Source organism: Pantherophis guttatus, chromosome 2, assembly GCF_059756535.1.
Source record: "Pantherophis guttatus breed Tessera chromosome 2, ASM5975653v1, whole genome shotgun sequence".
Classification (NCBI taxonomy): Eukaryota; Metazoa; Chordata; class Lepidosauria; order Squamata; family Colubridae; genus Pantherophis; species Pantherophis guttatus.
In genome coordinates, this window is record NC_142064.1 from 49,349,086 (window position 1) to 49,373,464 (window position 24,379).

General features: G+C 37.7%; 1 protein-coding gene across 6 annotated transcripts in view; it reads left to right on the plus strand.

The window, feature by feature from the left end:
• FER (FER tyrosine kinase) overlaps nucleotides 1-24,379 on the plus strand; it is a 124,586-nt gene that overhangs the window by 96,575 nt on the left and 3,632 nt on the right. For all 6 annotated transcript variants that reach the window (XM_034432719.2, XM_087885949.1, XM_087885952.1 and 3 more), the window contains 2 exons: nucleotides 1,042-1,165; nucleotides 18,234-18,388. In XM_034432719.2, coding sequence (XP_034288610.1) covers nucleotides 1,042-1,165; nucleotides 18,234-18,388 — 279 coding nt within the window. The remainder of the gene's footprint in view (nucleotides 1-1,041; nucleotides 1,166-18,233; nucleotides 18,389-24,379) is intronic.

A 24,379-nucleotide genomic window follows, 5' to 3' on the forward strand; every position in this document is an offset into this window, starting at 1 on the left:
AGCTGTGTAAGACCTTGAATTCCAGGCGTATATTAATAAATGGATTCTTTAAAATAAAACCCCAACTATTATATTTGATAATTCTCATATCAGTTTTTTCCTTCTGATCTTAATGAGCTTTCAGGGAATGCAGTAGGATAAAAATGCAAATAAATTCCCAAACTATCATTTAAGTTGTTATTGTAGACAGGCAAGTTTAGACCCCACCCCAAGGGAGAATGTGCTCTATACCGAACCACAATACAGTGTCACAAATCCAAATGAAAATAGCTGTGTGAGGTTTGCATCCTGATAAAATAGAAGGATCATACAGTAGATCTGTGGTTAGAACACATAATTTGCAGGAAAAAAACTCCAGATAACATGTTTCCAGGTAGATATGAGAAATATTTTCCTTTACCCCAGTACATTTCCTACTACAACTTGGAGCATGCCTTCCTGTAAGCCTTAACTTCATGAATAGACAAGTTCCCATTCTGTACATTGCATCTTCATATATCCCTTCACATCTTACTTTTTATGGATTACTTTAATGCAAACTTCCCAAATGTTTTGTGCCCTTCTTAAAAATGGAATTGTTATCACTGCATCATGTACATAGCGCACATTATTTCCAATAATCAGAATAATTATCCAGCAGAGTATTTTCTCCCGTAAGTGCTTACATATCAGCTAAGAGATAGTATACTTGTCCTGTGCTTACTGTATCTTACTATAAATTGTTTTAAGTGAATTGAACTAATTTTGTAATTGAATTCAATGATGAAAATGCAGTCTAGATTTTTATATATATAAATAAATGCTGAAGTGTTCTATGCAATGTGCAGATTTCATCTTGTAACAGAAATATATCTAAAATAGTTTTTAAAAAATAGTATAATTAAACTATAATCTTGATATTTTTATTCTTTTTACTCAACCTTCAGATTGAAAAGCATTGCAGAGAGTACACTGCCTCCTGTTCAGTCAAGCATCACTAATGGGAGATAAATGGGAATATCACCCTGTCATGTCTCATTGCTTATCTGTCTCTTTCTCTAGGAGGTGATTTCCTTTCCTTTTTAAGAAAGAAAAAGGATGAGCTAAAAACCAAACAGTTGGTGAAATTCTCATTAGATGTTGCTGCTGGGATGGCGTATCTTGAATCCAAAAACTGTATACACAGGTAAGAACAAGTCATATAATCTTTTTAGTATAAAATACATAAGCATAAATGAGCCATAACAAAATCTCAGGCTCGTATCATATTTATTTTACTTTATTTATCCATTTGGGTTTAGGCAAAGCATACTTAAATCAATCACATCCTGTTCTATCAGGTAATATGTACAGCATACTAAATTGGGGAGCTCTCAGAGATCATAAATAGGTTCAGTTTTGCTAAGAATCAATATAATGTTGAATGGTACCCCATTAAACTAGAGGGTTCAAGTAGTATCTGAGAAACAAATACAGCTTCAGAAAATGGAATAACTTCCAATTGTTCACATCTCTGAAGATTCATCTCCTGCTAAACCTTTTCTGTTAGTAATAATAGTTTTTTTTCTCTTCTGTCATGAAGAAAAGAAGGAATGTGCTCAGACACATTCCAGCAGGAGCCCCACTCACTGATTATCTAACCAGAATGAAAGCCTGTAGCATTTGCATCTCAACACTTACTCAGTATCTAATTAGCACTTCATACCCATATTTCAAACGATTACCATTCAATCAAGGCAATTCTATGCCTTCATACCCCAGTTTCCCTTCCCTAATAATTACAGATGCTACATTGACAGTATGCAGCAATACAGTGTCAGAATAATCACTTATTCACAAAAGCTCTTGGTGCCAGGCTTTACCTCCACTCCCCAACTCTGAATTAGCTAGTAGTTGGATATCATTAACTGGTGCACCCACCATCAGATAGTTCTTCAGATATTACTGCTAGAGCAGAGAAGTTCTCCTGCATTCATTTTTCTGTCAGTTTAGTGAAAGAGGATTTGAAAATGCTTTCATCTTTTTTTAAAAAAATTAAATTCATGGATGACGTGGTGGTATTGTACTACTTTGTTATAAGGTCTGCAGAGCATGCATGCAGATTGCTCTGTCTTTCATTGCACAATAACCACTTCAGTGGCCTGCAGCCTACTTAATTTCCTATGCTTCCATTAAATTCCAAGGGAACATACCATCACAAATAATAGTGATAACGTCAGAATCCTGCTCTTGAGATACAATTAGAAAAGTTTTTCTTAATCTGGAGAAATAAGGTGAAATAGCCCACCCACTTTATGTGATGAAGAAATTTCAAAGAACATTTGTATTCAGTTCTAAGCAAACATGGTTGTCCACCCATGGAACACTTGTTTGTTGTTTTATACCTGCATTGAATGGGAGAAAACCAAGTTGTGAGCCTCTGGAGAAACAGCACCTGGGACATGCACTTGTTTCCGCTTCCCTTTTTCTTTTGCCTGGCAACACTATCAACTAACATTTATTATTTGTAGTTTAAGACAAACCAAATTACTGAACTACAGATGAAATCTTGTATCTTTCCTGATAAATCCTCAGATACTTATGTAAACATAGGGAACACATTTGCATTTCTCAAAATTAGATTATCATATACATACATACACAAGCAGAGCTAACATAATGCTAAAAGGGATTGAAAATAAGTCCCAGAACCATTCAGAATTATAACAGATTGGGGCTGTCTATACAATTCATAACTAAATGATTATTTACTATAATTATTTCAGATTCACTGATAATTTTGAATATCCAAGTATAAAACAATATTTTCAAAAAGGCAATATTTAAATAGTTTTTACAGAATTTATATTAACTGGATAACTGATTATCTTTATCTATATAGATATAGCAAGAAGAGGTAATTTTTATGCCTCCGAATGCTTTTGGGTATAACCGGATTGTTCAAGAGATAAAGAATATTTGGAAGATTCCAAAGTGTTCTTGTGAATTTTTTATTTGAACAATTGTTTTCAAGCTGTCTTCTGTGCTTTGAAGCACATTAAGCAGAGAATTCATTTCACAGTGTCACCCACCGAAGCATTTATAGCAATGAATATTATCCAATGCCATTTCGTTTATTACAGATTCAACGTTACTTGTCATACTGATACTGCAACATTATAGGTTTTTATATCTTTTAAAAGAGAATTCTTAAATAATATTAAACAAAAGCTTGAAAGGAAAAATGTTCCTTTAAATTCTCAGTAAACAAAACATTTTATATAATATATATATATATATATATATTTTACTTGCATATTATCTCCTTCTTTAGCTTTCACTCTCTGTTTGTCTATGTAAATATTATGAGATTGAGGGTTTTGTTCATACATTTATAGTAGTGCTTAGTTCCCCACCATTTAAGGCATTGACAGAGTAGAATACCACAAGACCATTAAGAGCAACTTCTCTGACATTTTCTTTCTACTACTTCTTGCCTTGGAATCGCTTGTTCTATTACTTATGTAAACAGGCAGATTTTCAAGTATATGATTCTACAATATTTGAGCCCAATGAATACTTTCTTAAAATACCAGCCTACTTATGCTGTTTAGGCTGATCACACTTTAGTTTTGGCAAGTTCACTGAATTCAGTAGTCATTTGTCCCTCATAGATCCCCTTCAAATCAACACCCTTAAAATGTAGGCTATCTTAAATCAAAAAGTTGAATGCTTCTATTTTGTCTCTTTCCTCTATTGGGAGTATAGACCTCAATCTTGTTTGTAGCACTATATAACTTTGAGACCATGATATTAGAACCACTTTAGTCATCTGATATTTTACAACGGATGTTAAAGTTATGGTAAGAAAAGCAGAGGTTTTTATGAAAAAAGAAAGACACAAAATACCTTAGGCATAATCATTTGTATACAATTCCTTTTATAGATATATTAGGTTTTGCATTTATGGCAAGATTCCTAATTGTTAACTGATGCTGTATTTCAAAATAACTGGTACTGATGCAGTAATATTACATAGACAAAATAATTGTGTTACATTTTTTGTCTTTGAGAGGATACTTTCTTAGAATAACAACACACAGTTCAAATAAAGGTTAATGCTTGCTTTATTATTTTCTTTTACTCCTATTAAAAGTCTTTATAAAAAGAGACTAAAGTGGATCCAAATAATAAGAGATTTTTCTTCATATAATCATGATTTAAAGGTCAGGGAACAGGAAATGGATAGATTCTCTAGATGTGATAAAAGATTCAGTTATTTTGCATTATTATAAATGTCACAATTTTTGAAAGAAAATCTTTCATAACATATTTTCTCTAGATTCTTCAATTTTATAAATCTGTTGTTTCTTGTTTTGAAATAGCACAGGTAGTCCTCAATTTACGGCCACAATTGAGCCCAAAATGTTTGTTGGTATGGGATACATTTGTTAAATGAACTTTGATCCATTTCACAACCTTTCTTGCCACAGTTGGCAAGAAAGTTGGTTAAGTGAATCACTACAGTTATTAAATTAGCAACATGTTTGTTAAGTGAATCTGGTTTGCCCCGTGACTTTGCTTGTCAGAAGGTTGCAAAATGTGTTCACATGACCTACAACGGTCATAAATGTGAGTCAGTTCCTAAGTGTCTGACTTTTGATCACATGACCAAGGGGATGCTGCAGCGATCGTGTGAAAAACAATCATAAGCAGAATGGGCTGCTGGCGGTTTGGACCAGTTCAGGGGAACCGGTAGTTCCAACCAACAGCTGGGCCCGCCCCCCCGCCCCGGCACTATCCCATCCTATATAATCATGGTGTGTTTGATGATGTGTGGAAGGCACACGCACATTTTCGGTTCTGGGCTGTTGTTACATTATATGACGCCCACCTCTGATCATAAATCACTTTTTTCAGTGCAATTGTAACTTCGAATGGTCACTAAATGAACTATTGTAAGTCGAGGACTACCTGTACAGCTAGCAGAAATTCCTCCATATTCCCTTGGAAATGAGAACTAATGCAAATATGCAAGCAGTGCTTTATTTCAAGCCTCCAACTTGTATGTATGATGAACGTCAAGGGAAGCTGTGAACAGCAACACAGCAGTTCTAGCTGTTTGTGTTTGCCCTCTGCCCTCATTTTCCTGAATAGTAGTGTTAGAAAGAAATCGTACCAGGTTTGTTTCTGAGCTCGGAATAAAGACCTTGGGCAGTTGCTTGAATCAGATATGAAGTTTATTCCATATTCCATCAGATACGAACTTTATTGCGCTAAGTCTTTTCCAAGAGATCTTTATTTAGGAAAACATTGCCCTTATTTCTTGAAAGTGCACCCTCTAGGAATTCCTCTCTGTAGTCAGGCACCCTGCTGAGTTTGTGGTATTCTTAGTTTAGCACTTGTTGATCGAAAACAGTGATCTGTTTGGAGAAAGGAACCTTTTTTTTATTTAATCAAAGAGATGATCTTCCTAGCGTATTCCCGCAAGTGCTGGGTCTGCTTTTCAGATCATTGAATGCCCCTTTGCACAGTCAGCTGTGTCTCCAGAACTCAGGCCTGTGGCTTGCATCTCTCTGTTGATGGTGTCTTGCCATCTCTGTTTTGGGCGTCCGCGAGGTTGCCGTCCATTGATTTCTAGTTTGTAGGCAGTCTTGGCAATGGTGGAAGGTGCTGCTCTCAAGACATGTTCATACCAGTGGAGCTGGCCTTCTCTCATCTTCTCTATAATTGGTGCCACACCAAAATGTTGTTGAATGGTGTCATTTGTGATGTGGTCAAGAAGGGAGATGTTTATCTTTCCTTTTGATCTTAGTCTCGGGGCCTATTCTAATTTGTGATTTTGAGCCTTTTGTCTTGATTACAGCGAGATAAATGTATGGTGGGAGGACTTTGATTTCCTTCCTATAATCAACCTAAAAATAACAGTGCCCCTGCAAAATAAACCTAAACACAACTATGTGTACATACTAAGTCTGTCTTGCCCAGTCTTCAGCAGATATCATATGGGATACTGTCAAAATAGATTTCTTATTCCAAACTCTCTGAAATGTTGTGCTGCAGCCAGGAGATCTCACCCTTGTGCCAAGGGAATGACTATCCCAGCTGGTCAGAAGGATGTGTGAGGATGGAAACATGAATCTTAGAATTCTTTTATAAAGTAAGGTTTCCATCTTCCATATTTTAAACTATTTTAAAATACGGAATCCTCCTAGCTTGTTCATCTCCTCACCATCTTAGCATTTTGTAAGTTTGTCATTATGCAATACAATGCTCTCTGTATTTTGTTTTTCTGCTTTACACTGAACCTTGCAGATATGAAAACCAAACCAAAACTCGATTCTTATATTTATAAGCTATGCTGTATGTATGTTTTCTTTTTGAGGGAGGAAGTTGTAACTGCTAAGCAATACTTGAATTTGAGTGAACAATGCATTCAAAAATGTATTGTAGATAATTCTTCTAAGTTTAACAAGGACATTAATTATAATTAATGGATATTTTCACTTCAGCTTTTATATTGCATAGTAGCAAAATCAATATTCAATAATTGTTCAGAAACTCTTCGATTGGTACTTAGATTAACCAACATGCATGCATCCCCATAATCTCAACTTTTTTGTTCCATAGTAACAGAGAATTTCAGTTGCTATGGAACAAAATCTGTTGGGGGAGGTCACATCTTGAAATTACTGAAACCAAAAATACCTCTGATTTGATATTTTGTTTGGTTATAACTCTTGTAATGACATACTTTCATTCTTCACTCAATAATATTCACAATACAACAATATCTGAGAATGTTTTTTGTCAGTGTGCTAATGTACTAAGCTGAATTGAAATTAAATATATGGGTTATTGACCCTGGAATTTGTCATTTACAGATATTTATGTCCTTCAACAAATGTTTCCCATTTTGTTGCACTTATTACGAAAAGACTTTCTGAGCAGCTTAGCACTAGAAGAGTCTTTAACATGTCACTATCCTTGCAATTTTCATGTCAAAATAGCTGTTTTTTAGGAATACTCCAGAGCTTTTATTAAATCACAACTGAAAATAGTTCTAACTTTTGGTTCTCTTAATAAACATAACACTGTCACCATAGAAGTTATGTAAAGGCTATCTGCAGTTACAAAGATCAGAGTCCAGGCTACACATTAAATAAAACACTTTTTGGCCATTTATGTGTCTTTCTAATTTCTCTTTAGGGTCAGATCTTTATGAGAAAAAAGTAAGCTGTGATAAAAGAACCTATATTGACAATAATATTTAATAAAGAGAACTATTTATAATAATATTACCAATTTATATACTTTAGATTTAAAAAAAACAGCTGGATTGATGACATTGTAAACTCATATTTGGTGTAATTTAAACTGCACAAACTCTTTAATTCTGGAATTTCTATTTATTGCATTTGCTTTACTTGATGAAAATGAGATAAAGTGTTAGGAATATATCAGAAAAGGTCTAAAAGACAGAAAATAATTTAGTATATTACAGGTAGGTAGGTAGGTAGGTAGGTAGGTAGGTAGGTAGGTAGATAGATAGATATACAAAGACTATTAATCGAAATCTCTGAAGTTACTTCCAACATATAGTCAGTTGGTTTACTATAAAATTATATTGTTGTGCATTTAGTTAAAGGGTAAATGTTGAAATAAAGACAAATCACCTTCTGATATTCTCCAGAAAGTAAAAATTACAAATATCATTTGTAGCTGCTTTTCATCTGTGAAGTAAGTTATGGTCCATTATGCTCCATAATGAGACTGGTCCTTATTAATTTGGAGAAGACTTATTTGTATGTTATTGTCATTAACTAATTAATTTGTATGCTAGTGTGTATCCACTTTCTTGCCAAAATCCAGTTTAGTTTAGTTTTCTTCATAACCAATAGCAGCTGAGAACTAATCTGGGCAGCATAGCCTGAATCAAAACAAGGGGCCTCTATGGGTGCTGTCAGAAAAATATTCATTGGAAGATTCAACAATAATGTTCTAAAACAGTTTAGAATAGGGGTCTCCAGACTTGTGGACTTCAGCTCCCAGAATTCATAGCCAACATTGACATCCACAAGTCTTAAAGTTGCCAAGTTTGGAGACCTGGTACAGAGAACCAACATTTTTACCCATTGCGCTATCTTTGGAGGATCCTAGGTTTACACAATTATTGTGCTTTTAAACACCCTGTGCATTATTTCAGTGCCATTCGTCAGTTAGAAGGCATAGTTATGAACTCAAAGAAGACTATGAGTAATCAGGAACTGGATCAGAGGTGGTTTTCAACAGGTTCTGACCAGTTCTGGAGAACCGGTAGCGGAAATTTTGAGTAGTTCAGAGAACGGGTAAATACCACCTCTGACTGGCCCCACCCCCATCTATCTGTCTCCGAGTCCAGCTGATCGGGAGGAAATAGGGATTTTGCAGTAACCTTCCCCTGGATTGGGGAGGAAATGGAAATTTTACATTATTCTTCCCCTGCCAGACCCACCAAGTCATGCCCACCAAGCCATGACACGCCCACCAAGCTACAGCCACAGAACCGGTAGTAAACAATTTTGAAACCCACCACTGGGCTGGATGTGTTCCTGCTACAACAATCCAATTAGTTACTGTCACTCTAAATAATCAAACTGATAATGGACTCTTCCCATCACTACTGTTTTCTCTCCAGAGTCATATCAGTTAGTAGTTTGCTCAGGAGAACAAGCTTGGCAAATAGCAGTTAGATATTTGCTGCTTCCAATGCTATCTGTGTCAGCGCAGGTGAATTTTAGTGCACCTAGTCCTCCTGCTGTTTCCTTTTCAGGCTTCTGTGGGTATAAAGCATAAGCAGTACATCAATTACTGAAATGCAGCAGCAAAGATAAAAGCAGTTTCTTCCACTCAAGTAAAAATGATAATTTGGTTGGCAACTCCAAAAGAAAACAGCCAGGCACTCCATCTACAAATCATTTAGCAAGTCTATCAATTCCACATGCCATCTTTACCGTTAAAAGCTTCCTGTTATCACATTGTTACAGAATAAACTCAAATTTGATTGTTTTAGGCAGTTATAATGGTTTTAATTAAGAAATAAAACTGTTGAACGGTGTGATACTTCTGACAAGGAATTGAAACTTTTCGTAGAGCCGGCAAAGCCCTCCTCCCACTCCCACCCAGCAATTTATTCCAAGGAATTAGGGAATCCCCAGAGCAGAACTGCAGGTATTTAAGAATTGTTGAGAAAATGAGAAAATTGATGCCTCAGAATTTGTATTTGTTTCTATAATATGAAACTGTGAAAAGTGTTACATTGTAATATTCTAATGATTCTATATTCACAAGTGCCTGGCTTCTGTTAAAAAATTATTTGAAGTAAAGTCTTCAATGAACGATTACTATGTTTTCTTAATTTGGTTCCATTAACTGCACTTTATTGTATTTGTTTATAAAATTTATAGGCCACCCATCTTACCTCAAGGTAACTCTTGTATGTATTCCAGATCTAATTTACAGGGAGTCCTGATTTACAACCACAATTGAGATGAGAACTTCTGTTGCTAAGTGATGCAGTTATTAAGTGACTCAACACCTGATTTTGCAACCTTTGACCATAGTCATTAAATAAATTATGCAGTCTTTAGGGAAATCCAGCTTACCCCATTTATTTTGCTTGTGGAAAGCTGCCTGGGAAAATTGCAAATAGCAATCACATGACCCTTGGACCCTGCAACCGTGATAAATACATGCTGGTTGCCAAGCACCCAAATTTGATCATGTGACTGCAGGGGCACTGTAACATTATAAGTGCATTGGACCAGTTGTAAGTCACTTTTTTTCAGTGCTGTCATAATGTCCCCATCCCACTACCCCCAGTCAAAGTCAGTGTACAAACAGGGAGTTTTCTTGGATTCACAGCTCCTATTCAAAGATAGGTGATAGCTGTAGCCAGGAGAGCTTCTGTACAAATAAACCTTGTATTCCCATTGCATGTATTCTTCCATCATGAGGCACTACAAAAATCATTCATACCATAGTAATCTCCAGTGATGAAATCCATATTTTTTTACTACCGGTTCTGTGGTTGTGGCTTGGTGGGCGTGGTATGGCTTGGTGGGCATGGCAGGGGAAGGATCCTGCAAAATCTCTACTCCCACCCACTCCAGGGGAAGGATACTGCAAAATCCCCATTCCCTCCCCACTCCTGGAGGAAGGATATTGCAAAATCCCCATTCCTACCCCACTCTGGGGGCAGCCAGAGGTGGTATTTGCCGGTTCTCCGAACTGCTCAAAGTTTCCGCTACCAGTTCTCCAGAACCTGTCAGAACCTGCTGGATTTCACTCCTGGTAATCTCTCAATTGAACTGTTGCAATGTGCTGCACAGGGGAATAACCTCGAAGATCTAGAATGCAGAGGAATGTATGGTTTTGGAACCACTATCGCCTACCCATGTGACACCATGTTAAGTTAGCTACAACAGAGTTCTGAGTAGAATTCAAGAGATTAGTTGCTCCTTTATGAGACTTACATGGCATGGGACCGGGTGAGGCTCTTTCCCAGGCATTGGGAATGGGACATTAGGTTGGAAACTCCACATAAGCACAAATGTGCAGTAATTTGCAAAAAAAATTGTATTTTTATTGAGCCTCAATATCATTTTACTTGTTTTTTGTCTTAAAATAATTCTTTGTTCTTGTTTATTTGCTGCTCAGAGTTTCTTGTGTGGCCACATAAATTGGATAGATAAATAAATCAGCTGGCATTGCTGCAAGGAAAGAGAGCCACAATATCAGTGATTAGGTCCTAATATAATATCACTGTAAATAAAGTCTTAGCAAACACAGTCTAGATTACTGAAATTGGGCAAACATAGGACATGTTTTCCAACTACATAAAACAAATGTGTTAAGAAAGAGAAGTTGAATTGCAAACATTTGTTTCCAGCTATAAATGAATTATAGGCAAAAGCTCTATTCTTATTGTAATCTCACATTTTGATTCAGCCCATTGCAAAAATCATAAGGACAGAAGAAATTACATAAATCAAGAGGGAGATATTTTTATATGTGTGGAGACAGAACACACAAAAATGTATTACAGTGGGTAATAAAATTGCATCAAACAACTTGAAAATGCTAAGCTACATTCTGCTTCAGTCATAAGAATAACACCAATGTTTGAGAATATTTTTAAAATATCTTATTAATCTTAGTATAACAGCAGCTTCTTTTAAGTATATGAGCAGGTACAACATATATCTTTACTCTGTTGTTTTAGTGTGTATAAGAGTGAAAAGCATTTTCTTAATTTGCTGGTGCTAACAAGTGTGAAGAGGATGGATTGAGGACATAGGATGCAGCAAATGTGCTGGAGATACAGATTTCTAGATCTCAGAACAGTAGCCACACTCACTAGGGCCATATCCACACATCTGCTTTGCCTTGGTCTCCCTCCATACCAGAGTCTACAGAAAATCTAAAATCTTGCTGTCCCTACAAGGATGCTCGTAGCAAACATCCAGAATAGATCTATGCTGAGCTACTGTCCATAGAGCTTTAATAGGCATCATTCTAAGCAACATGATTGGCAGTTCCTTTATCTGAAATTTCAGTGCCACCCATCATCATACTACATGGTGGTAGTCAGCCAGTTCAGACTGGTTCGGGCGAACCAGTAGCAGAGACTGCCGGTGAGTCCGCCCACCAGCCCTGGCCTAATACCGTCCTATTTAGCTATGTTTTCGAGGCTGGGCACATGCGTGGAAGGCGCATGTGTGAGCAAAGTGCATGTGTGGAATGCGCGTGCGCGAGTAGAAGGCGCACACGAAGCAAGTGTGCGCATGCACAGCAAACCAGTGGTAAGAATATGTGAAACCCACCTCTCACGCGAACAACCTTCTCCAATTGACCTCAACTGCATTTTTCTCCTTTTCTCTGTTTCTCATTAACTTCTTGAACATCCTTTAGATAATTGACTGTTTGACCTAATGACCACTAGATGGCAGCAAGAGTATGTCTCCTTCTCTTTCTCCTCCTTCCATGATATGAGATGACCGCAAATAAATTTCATAAATAAATCTATATCCCACTTTCATTATTTTTACAAACAACTCAAAAATGGCAAACATATCCATCTTGCTCCTCCTATTTTCTCCACAACAACAACTCTGTGAGGTGAGTTGGGCTGAGACAAAGTGATAATTATCTTCTAATTTCTGAAACCCATAAATGTAAGAAATAACAATACAGGTAGTCCTTGACTTACAACCACAATTCAACCCAGCCTTTGATTGTTAAGTGAGACATCTGTTAAGTGAGCCTTGCCCCATTTTATGACCTTTCTTGCCACAGTTGTTAAGTGAATCACTACAATGGATAAGTAAGTAACCTGGTTGTTAAGTGAATCTGGCTGCCCCTTTGACTTTGCTTGTCAGAAGGTTGCAAAAGCTGATCACATAGCTTTGGGACACAGCAGGGGTCATAAGTATGAACCAGTTGCCAAGCATAAGAGCCTCGATGGTGCCTCGACAAGAGCCTCGGTGGTGCAGCAGACTAAAGTGCTGTTAAGTGCTAGCACTTAGCTGCCAGCTGCCTGCAATTAGTGCAAGTTCGAATCTCACCAGGCTCAAGGTTGACTCAGCCTTCCATCCTTTTGAGGTAGGTAAATTGAGGACCCAGATTGTGGGGGAAATAAGCCAATTTTGTATAGAACAACACCGCTTGGGGGGGCCGAAAGCCCTAATAAGCAGGCATATACAAAAAAGTATGCAGGCTATTACTATAATGCATTGTAAGCCGCCCTGAGTCTACAGAGAAGGGCAGCATATAAATTGGACTAATAAATAAATAAAATAAATAGAAATTTGATCACATGATCATGGGGATGCTGCAAATGTGAAATGTGTGAATGTGAAAAATGGTCATAAATCTCTTTTTTCATTGCCATTGTAATTTTGAACAGTCACTAAATGAACTGTTGTAAGCCAAGAACTACCTGTACTGGCTTTCATAGCTAAGGCAGGACTAGAATCCACAGTCTTCCGGATACCAGTGGTGGGTTGCTACCGGTTTGCCCCAAATCAGGCGAACCGGTAGCGGCGGGGGGAGGCTCCACCCGCCCAGATGCTTCTGCATGTGCGGGCGCCCCCAGGAGCGAACTGGTAGTGACGGGTTTTGAAACCTGCCCCTGCCGGATACCATATTTTTTGTTCGTTTGTTTTGGTTTTGTGTTGTTAAGATATGGATAAATTCTGGAGTCTAAGAAAAAAGGTTAACTGTCAGGAGGGATGTGGGAGTTGTAAACTGTCCTAAGAATATAATATGACAAGGAAAAGCAAGCAGCAATTACAAAACACAGTCTACAGAAATATGACAATTGCACCTTTCTAGTGTGCAGTTTGGAAGGGTAAAGCCAAGGACATGCTAGTCAATTTCAAGGCTTTGAATTCTTTAGATGAACCATTGAACATTCTGACCACGAAATGGCAGCAAAGAATTATCCTGCTCGCCAATATTTGAAATGCTAGAATTTGAGAGAAAGACTAATCCTGTAAACCAAAAAAGGCTTACCAATTTCAAGAATACATTATCTGAGGCACCCACTGAATCACACCCTTTCAAAGAAGGGGTCAGATGCCTACAGAAACCAGAATTTCAATCTCCTTTGATTGATCCCCACCAGTATCAGGCAGATGGCCTTTCCCACAAAGTTTCTCCAGATGACTAATGAGCACCTTCTAAAGGTCCTTACTTAACAGATGGTGTGACAAAATCGAGTTTGATAGTAGGCATACTCAGTGGCAGCTCCCCTCCTGTGGAACAGCTTGTGTCCTGAGAAAAGGGTCTTTTCCACTTGTATTACCTAGCTAATAAAAACATGGCTTTGCTGGATGTTCTTTTTTGGGGGTGGGGGTGGGGGATTATTGAACTACTCAAAGCTTTCTCATTTTTAAAAATAATTTTTATTCAGAAATTATTTTTATTTCTCAAAAAAGTGTTTTGGTTTTTCTCAAAAGACCAAAAAATATTTCACTTGAATAAAATATATATATATAAATATAAAAGGAAAGAAGAAAACAGCATAACAGAGTTGAAAAGACCTTGGAGGTCTTCAAATCCAGGGGTCTCCAACCTTGGCAACTTTTAAGACTGGCTGAGGAACTCTGGGAGTTGAAGTCCACAAGTCTTAAAAGTTGCCAAGGTTGGAGACCCCTGTTCTAGTCCAACTCCCTTCTCAAGCAGGAGACCCTCTACTATTTCAGACAAACTTTGCTTAAAAGCCTCTACTGATAGAGCACCCACAATACCATTAAATAATTTTTTAAAAATATGTATATATTTCTGCCTTCCTTATAGCAGCTACAGTCAAAATGATTCCTCCTCCCTCTTAAATATAATTATAATCTTTTCGCCCTTTTATTCAATACTTTTTCAACCATCCAATCTAAAAACCGTCATCCTAAGCTTAAAACATGGAAACTGAAGGATGGCTGCTGCTTTACAGCTTTTCTTCATCACCAACACAAGCAGAAATGTTTCTGGGTTGTTGTTTTTAAATAGAATCTAGTTTGGAAAATTTTGAGTATTCGTGGTGGAGCTTCCTTTTGCAGGTCATCCCTAGAGCTGCTTTTCAGACATATAAAAGCAATGCTTCAGGGTCTAAATTTGGCTTGACTACAGAAGTGGTAATTCTAACATGAACATCCCATGTCACTTGGATGTAAGCCTCCATGCTTCCCATAAGGCAAGGGAACTGCTTTGCTTTGTTCATTTTCCAGTCAGGACTGATTCTGGCAGGTAGACTTTGCATCTGTTCAGATGAGATAATGTTGCTAATATGTCCTGGAGGAGCTTAAACCTGTTACTGAATACCATGGAAGTCATATTCGGTCTCCACAAGGCTGAATTTGCATCCACACTGAAGACTTCCAAGATAATTAAACTCTCTTCTCCTGCCTAAGTAAGAGAGAAGTTTGCTTAATATGGGTGTATGGGTCATGAATGAATAATATCTTTGTCTGAAGTTGAAGTTTCAATTTTTCTTTCTTACATTTCTTTGTAGTTTTTGAGCCTGTCATGAAATATTCCTTTGAGTGGACAATTTGCTTATCCATAGCAACACAATATTGTATTTTAATAACCATGAAATAAAGTTCCATCCCTTCCTTCAAAATATGCATATTTTTTGAGATGTTCGTTCAATATCATTGCTCAAAGTAGCATAATTTATCACCTTTTATTAGAATGACTTTAGTTTATGCCTAAGAAGAAAAACAAGTAAATCTATGGCTTGTATTCAATTTGCATATAAATAAAATTCCATTTAAAAACCTATCATTTATCATCTTAGTCCTTAAAGAAATCTTAATTCTCAAAGCATAATTTATTTTTGATGCATAGCAACCTGTCTATTAGTAACATTAGCAAAGTTGATGATGAAAGTAAATAGGAAATTCTTCATACATCTTTTTTTCCCAGAAGTAGCTATTAAAGCTATAAGTATAATTCTATGTATTAAATGCTTGTGTACAAATAGTTTAACATAATTTCCTTTGGACAGCTGTGTTCATAAACAAATGGGAATTAAGCTGTTTTGGAGTGCTTTTAAGAACATTTGAGTTGAAAAGAGTGCAGTTTTCACCAGGCCTTTCTGCCTTTGATTTCAGACTCTTGTTTATTTTTAGCTTTGTTTGTAAGCAGCATAAATTCTCGAATTATTTAAACCTGTGAGAGCTGCAGTAAAATGATAGGAAGTTGATCCTCCAAGGGCTCCAATAATTAAAATATTAAAATACAAATACAAAATTACCATGATCCCAACTCGTGTCTTGAGGAACATGGTGCTGGTTCAGTGATAACAGTATAGTTATTTTTTAAAAAAATATAGGAAAAGATATTTCCCCATAATTCTTTATACAGGCAGTCCTCAACTTACAAACCACGACTGAGCCCATAATTTCGGTTGCTAAGTGAGACAGTTGTTAAGTGAATTTTGCCCCATTTTATGAACTTTCTTCCCACAGTTGGTAAGTGGATCACTGCAGTTGTTAAGTCACTAACATGATAAGTGACTCTGGCTTCCCCATTGACTTTGATTGGTAGAAGGCTGCGAAACATGATCACATAACCCTAGGATCTGCAACCATCATAAATATGAGTCAGTTGCCAAGTATCTGAATTTTTATTATGACCATGAGGATGCTTGTAAGTGTGGAAATCGATCGTAAATCACTTTTTTTCAGTGCTGTTGTAACTTTGGTCACTAAATGAACTGTTGTAAGTTAAGGACTACCTGTAGTTATCTCCAAATTTCTGGTATATTTTGAAAACAGCTCTTAGTTTTTTTATGGCATACTTTTTAGTGTGATTGTGCCTCAATTCCAAACATTGGTTAAGTGATACCCCATGTTTATTATTTTTACAAATAACTCAACGTGGCAAACACATCCAACACACCTTCCTCCTCCTATTTTCTCCACAACAACAACCCTGTGAAATGGTTTGGGATAAAACTGATTGGCCCAAGTTCACTGAGCTGGTTTGATTATTAAATTTCTACTTGCCCACAGTAAACAAAAAAAAACACAAAAACTTCTTGACAGGACAAATTGTGCATAGTGTAATTCAAATCATGAAGTTCTTTTTTTAAGATAAAAACCATTATGGTTGCCTGGTCAAAGGCAATAAGGAAAAAGGCTTGGAAGAAGATTCCACTTTTTAAAACAGGAAAAGCAATGGAGGCTTCTCCCTCTTCCACTCCTCATTGCAGACAGACCTCTAAGCATGAGGGTAACAAGGACACGTACAGTTGATATACCTTTATCCTCCTCTGGGAACCAAAATTTGATTTGTACAAGATTTCATAATAGTTGAACAAGACTAGATGCATCAGTGCATTCCATAATACAGTGAGATTTATTGTAGGTATATATTATGGTGAGTTTTCATCAGTCTTCCTTCTTTTTGTTTTCCATCCTGTCTTGATCTTTCCTAATACAGCCCCCTCCTCCTTTTCTTTTTTTATTGCTGTTTTGATGAAGGAGAAAGAGGCAAGACTGTGAGCTTGTGTCTGAAAAACAATGCTTTATGCATATTCATGAAGGTGGTAGGGGCCCAATTTATTTTTAAGGCTGGAATGCTTTATTTTACATGTAATTAATTTTAATCATCAGTTAATTGATTATTTGATTTTTGTCTGGATCCTTTTTTCTTTTTGAGAGAGTGGCCTGTTAACAGTGTATATGCACATACATAGATACACAATTATTTGAATCGGAAGTGCATCTTCCAACATTTGATTTAACTGGAATTGGCAAACCTAGATTAGCAATGTAGAGAAATTGTGTGTGTGTGTGTGTGTGTGTGTATGTACATATCATTTTAAAAGCAGACTTTAATTCTTTTCACATAAATACAGAATTTTTTTGTTCCTCCTTGTCACAAAAATCCCTACTGTTAGCTATCTTACTTCAACAACTATAATAAGATTGGATTATTTCAATCCTCTCTGTTTGAAACTGAATTAGAAAACAATTTAAAAACACCAGAATATAGCTTACAGACTACTGAGAGTTGGTATTCAAACCAAATCACACCAATTTTGGAAGAATTTAATTGGCTGTTCACTTCATTCGAACTGTTGTTTTCCAGTAGTGCTCTCCAGATGATTTAAATATCAATTTCCATCAGATCCAACAAGTACAATTATTGCCAAGGAATGTGAAAGGTGTGGATCAAAATATATACTTCCAATATTTCCTGATAGATTTGATCAAGTATTTCTTAAAATGAAGGATAAACTTAAGAGTACGGACTTTAAATTAAAAAATACAGTTAAAACATGAATAAACAAATGGTTAACCTTTAAATCACATATCTCATTAGCAATCAGTAGTAAATAAAAAATATTTTGGGGTACCCCACAGTAATAAATACATAATAAATATATTTTAAATATTAAATTATAATGTTTCTTTCTCTTCTGCATTAAACAGTTGTGATGAGCTGGACTACCTTCTATATCAAGTCTGATAATAAAAATAATTCTCAAAAATAATGTCCTCTTAGCATATTTTTTCCTTGGAAGCTCTCATACAGATGGCACAAAAATACTTTATTTTCCAGATACTATATTGTGCATTTTTGTCCTCCCCACCCGCCTCAGTGAATTAGTTTTTTTCCTGGTAAAAAAATAATGAGATTGTATTGGTCTTAACTCATTTAGCTTTTGAATATTAAAAAATGCTTTTTTTATTGTGATGTCTTAAAGACCGCATCTTCTCTCAATACAGGGACCTTGCTGCAAGAAACTGTCTAGTAGGTGAAAATAATGTTCTGAAAATTAGTGACTTTGGGATGTCTCGTCAAGAAGATGACGGAGTATATTCATCTTCAGGATTAAAGCAAATTCCAATTAAATGGACTGCCCCAGAGGCCTTGAACTATGGTAAGGAAACATTGCTGCTATCAGTAGTTTCCCCAGCATACAATGTTTGAATAAAAAAGTAGGAGTAAAACACTAAAAGATACTTAAATGCCCTTGGAATCAAAACCTTTAAACTTTTAATAATTTGAAACCCAATGAAATACCAGGCTTTGAGCCCCTGCCTTTTACAGCAATTGATATTGCTAATGAATTCCTAAGCAATGAGATTTGTAAATTAGGACAACTTTGAAAACTTTCAAAATAGAAGACTCTTGGAACTGAGCTTGGAATTAAAGATGTATCTGGAAATAAGTACTGGACACGAAATACTTCCCACTCTTATTTTTATTTTAAAACTTACATTTTTCTTTAGAGAAAAAAACCACACAATTTCTTTGGTTGATAGTCAACTGCTTTTATTTTTACCACTTTCGTTTTATTTTTATTACTTTGCTTTCTCTATACCTCTACCAAATGGCTGTAAAAATTACCTTCATTTCAGCTACACAGAATGTAACAACTAAACCAAAAAGTCAATTATTTCCTTGTTCTAGAAGTAATACTGTAGGGTCTATATTTTCTTAGCCTGTGTTTTTCTTTATTTTAAATAATTACTTATCCTGAGGTCTGTCCTCCTAAACTGTAATTATTGTTTGTTTATTAAATGTATATGCTTCCCATCTCACTATCCAAAGCAACTCTGGGAGGCTATTAAACTTATTTGGTATTCTTTGATGAGGTAGTTTGTCAAAAAGCTTTTGGAAAATCAAAATACATGTCAACCAAATCCCATCTGATAACATACCTGCTCACATGTATATATCTCTCAAGTCAGACCTATTTCTCTAGACGTTCTCCTCCTTCTTTTCAGGTACGGCAAGCAGGAAATGAAAAGGAAGGAGAAAAATGTCTAACCTGCTGCTTTTGCTGGGTCCACAAATAATTGGGCCCACCACCAAGCAATGGGGAGGGGCATTAGGGTTAGGATTGCTTGGGCAATGGGATAATGGCTTTTCTGGGAGGTAATAATCGGGCCTTGGAATTCCGCCTCCTTGTCCCTTGGCCACAATTGTCAAAACAGTGCTTTTGGCCCACTGTCTTCAGTGTCTGTAGTCCCACCAACGTGCTGCCCATTTTTCATTATTTGCCTAATCTCATGGATCCAGATTGCAAGGAAACGAGGCAGGAATATGTGCAGTTGGTGATTCAGCCAAGAGCAGAAAAAGCAGAGCTGGCATAAGAGATTGAAAATGGCAGCAGACTGTTCTGAGAGGATGGGCCCCTCCTTTGGGGGGAGGGGGCACTCCCTAGTCCCTGGCCCCTTAATTTAGTCCAAGGGAGTGAGAGCTTAGGGGTAACAGGTAATAGTGTTGGAAGGGACCTTGGAGGTCATCTAGTCCAACTCCCTGCTCACGCAAGAGACCTGTACTAGGGATTCGAACTGCTGAACTGCCAACCTTTCTGATCGACAAGCTTAGTGTCTTAGCCACTGAGCCACCTCTCCCTGGCTGTGGCAGGCAAGAGGTAGTATCCCATAAACAGTCTCATAGTAAGAGAGAAGGAGAGTTGCCAAAGGCACATGATCTTTCAGGGGATCTGTATTAGGAATTATGGTAACAATGACAGCTCCCGACACTCACCAGTAGTCTGGATGCCTGTGTTTGACACAAAACTCACATAGCTATTGGTTAGGAGTTTGATGGCCACAGAATACACCTTCACAGCACTGATTGGTTGTATCTCAAAAAATAGCAGCCATTAAACCATTTAGTGTGATTGTGTCCAGCCTATGACTGGGTTAATGACTTCTGTGTTAAAAGAATTTTGAGACACTGAGTCAGTTACTCAGTTTGAGTGCTAAAACGTTTATTCCCACTCCTAAGAGAAAGGGAAGAGAAAGTGATTGAGATGTGCAAATCCAAGAAACACCTCCAATTTATCATAAAAATCTAACATAGGAATTATTTAAAAATATATCTTTTTGCATGTCAAAACTGTTTGCCACACCTTTCTTATTTTGTATTTTTAGGATGCTTCTTTCAATTCTTACTTAGGAAGCAGTACCCTAAGTAAGAATTGAAAGAAGCATTTGAAAATATTATATATAAAATTTGGCATTTAAATGCATATTTTATTTCATATCTGCATTACTGAAACCTTATTCACAATACTTGGAAAGTTATTTCTGTGACATTTGGAATAAAACACTGTCTCCAGTTCAACAGCAATTTTTCATAGTTGCATAAAAGCTCTTGGCAAATAGTTATGCTCTCATTTTTCAGCATAGCTTTCTCAATTTTCTATGGCCTTAATGCATAGTGCTAAAGTTTTAGCACCAGCTTTCTTTGAAGGTTCCTGTGTAGTAGCTTTCCATTAGGTGTTTCAAGATTGCTGTGTTTTAGATTTTTGGAAATTTAAGTTGGAGAAGGTTGTCATATACTGAGAAAGGTAATTAATTCCATATAACTTAATTTTTCTTAACAAAACAGTTGTTTCTAATTGACATTCCTAAATATTTTAAATAAAACATGCTATGCTATTAGATGTTAAGCCCCAAAGGAGAAGAGATGTAGGCTTAGACACGTAATCGCATTTCTAGCAGCACAGTGAATGCTCATAATTGCTCTCCACCTACCAGGTAGCCTAATTTAAAACAGCATGAGATGTTTAAATGCAAATAGAACTTTGGGAGTTGGAACAATGAACATACTTTGACCATCAGTGTCACTTATGTGCATTTCATTTATACTGCTGCATCATAGATTTAAATTGTAAGTTAAATATTTAGCAATTGGAAATTCTAAAAAAAAAAAAAACCTTGCAAACTCAGAGGTCATTTTCAAAAACGGTTATAAATTATTGATCCTTTCTCATGATAATTACTTCCATCCATTTCTGCTTTGCTATTTCTGAAAACTGTTTAAACCTCCATGCAGAAAAATTAATAATCTTGGTTACTTGGTTACAGCAGGCCATCTATCCTAATCATCTTGTGAATACTGATAAAAAGCACATGGGGTACATGGGGTACACAAAATTCCCAAGTCTCAGAACCTGAAGGATTCCATTTTCAAAAGAACTCAAGGAAAAAATATGATTCTAGGCTGTTCCGGCAGTGCTGGTTTTCTTTATTACAGTGACTCAACATATCTCTTCTCTGAAAGAAGGGGGTAATCAAATTGCTTCTCATCTTGGAGAGTAAATTCCTTCATGAAGAATACTGTAAAAAAAAATCAAATTTGATATAAAAACAGGTTTGACGTATCTTGCTATTGATATCTAATAAAATTTGCTTGGTTTCTAGTCTGAGTATGCAAGAGGGACATTTTCATTAGAACACAATCCACAATCACTTTTTCTGAGGCAATACTAGAGTAATAAATCTCACAAATTCCTGGGGTAGCTTATATACTTGCTATAGTCATTTTAAATATTAAAGAACCATATAAACTTGAGATTCAAGTTGGTATATGATTTTCCCCCCCCCTACAGGGCAACATTTAACCACATTGACAAGTACGTGACCTTTGATTAACATCTGGAACTATATTTTCCAAGATTAGGAAACTTAATCAAATTTGCTTATTCCTTTTTGTCAATAAAAAAATTGGTTAGATTTTGAGAGATCTATTATCACCTGGTGAGATCCTGTTTCACATCTGGATACTTACCATCATGCCTTTTACAGTCTCCCTCTTTATCCTAATCTGTTTGCTGATTTCTATTTCCAGTTATAAGAAGTCAGATATTGAAAGCAGGATTTGTGTAGCAAAAAGCCTGATTTTGCTCTGTCGCAGTAATTCTGGTCAACATTGCTTATTACTGACAGTCCCAAACTAGTACACCACAAACAATGTTGCTAGGTAACAACAAATCTCCTGCTTCCTCCCAACATCCCACATAGTATGCTACTGGCAATAGGAAATGAGCTACTAGACGTTTGATCATATTGGTCAACTAACCAATGAGGAAAATGAAGAGGGCTGCAAATTAATTAGATTAGAGGAGATTAGAAGTGGAAAGCAGCAGATTGCTAAATAGCTTGACATTCATAATAAGAGTGGCTACTGAATGGTATACCTCTGTTTTAAGACTTAGTTTTATTTACCGTATTTTCCGGCGTATAAGACGACTTTTTAACCTAGGAAAATCATCTCAAAAGTCGGGGGTCGTCTTATACGCCGGGTACCCGAATCTGAGTTGCTGGCGCTGACCGTTGACACTTTGGGAGCGTCGGCAACATTGAGTTCCAACCTACAAGAGGTGCCAGGCAGTGCGGAGCCCACGAGAAAGGAATGCGTCCCCACTCTACCCCGGAATTCGGGTCACCTTCCTTCCTTTCCCAGCAGTCCACGGTGAAAGCGGCGCCGCGGTCGACCTGGGCCAGCGCCTTGCACACCTGGCTCTGCGTCTCCATTATGAGAAGCCCCATGCGACTTCGCATGTCTCCGCCCCAGTCGCGCAGCTCTCGCAATCCGCTCACCGGAGGAGCCATGAAGTGCCGCACCGCCTTGCCAGATCTTCCTTGTCCTCCTTTCCCCACAGCTTTTCCCGTTGTAATTGCTGCTGCTGCTACTGCCGAGGCTGCTCCTTCATCTCCGCCCACCGCACCAGACCCAGCCCGGCCAGCACCGCCGTGGCTCCCGCAGTCCAAGCGGATCGGCGCCTGGGCTCGCAGGCGAAGGGTGGGAGTGCGCAGCGATCGACGCCAATCGCTGACACCCACCATCGCCCCAACGGGAAGAACCGCCCAGCAGCGATTCCAAGGAATCGAACATCCTGGAGCAGCGCAGGCCGGCCCGGAGGCTTAAACCCCGGGAGCCCAGGTGCCAAACCCCGCACAGCAGAAAAGACATGACAGCCGGTGCCCAGTTCCTTCTGCAGCCATCTGAATCAGCGCCCGGGCTTGCAGGCGAAGGGTGGGAGTGCGCAGCGCACTTTCCTGGCTTGGCGCCGATCCGGACGGCTGCAGAAGGAACTGGGCACCGGCTGTCATGTCTTTTCTGCTGTGCGGGGTTCAGCACCTGGGCTTTAAGCCTCTGGGCCAGCCCGTGCTGCTCCAGGATGTTCGCTTCGGGCTCCTTGGAATTGCTACCGGGCGGTTCTTCCCGTTGGGGCGATGGTGAGTGGACTGCGGGAGCCACGGCGGACTCCTTCCCCACGAGGTATTGCTCTGCATTTCACCACCTCTTCCAGGCTCGCAGCAAATAAAACTGTCCATCCAAAAGGTGAAAAAACAATTTTAATTAAAACAACAGGACATGAGAAGTCCAGTTTTACAGTGGTACTAGCATGCACAGCTGATGGCTCCAAACTGAGACCAATGATTATTTTTAAAAGAAAAACAATGCCGAAACTAAAGTTCCCTGTTGGTTGTTTTGTACATGTGAATGAAAAAGGCTGGATGGATGAAGAAGGGGTAAAGCTATGGCTTGATAATATATGGAGCAGGCGACCAGGTGGACTTATTCAAAAACGTAGTCTACTGGTGTGGGATATGTTCAGGGCTCATTTAACTCCCAGCACCAAGCAAAGGCTTGCAAGAATAAACACAGATGCGGCAGTTATTCCTGCAGGATTGACATCGTTGGTACAGCCACTGGATGTGTGCCTAAACAAGCCATTTAAAGATCGCATTCGAGAACAGTGGAATGAGTGGATGGTTAGCGGTGAAAAGTCATTCACAAAAGGAGGAAACATGCGTGCTCCACAGTTGGATGTTTTGTGCAAGTTTGTCATAAAAGCCTGGAATGATATTGATGCAGAAACAGTAATCAAGTCTTTCAAGAAGTGTGGCATATCAAATTCATTAGATGGTATGGAGGACGACTACTTGTGGCAAGATGAAGAGGAAGCCGAAGCTGAGACCACACCATCTGATACGGAATTAGATCCATATGATGACTGCCTTACAAATGTATCACAAGATGTCCTTGATGTACTTATGATATCAGATGACGAACAGGAGGATTTTGAAGGCTTTTAAAGGGAAACTGTCACGCCAGCAAAACC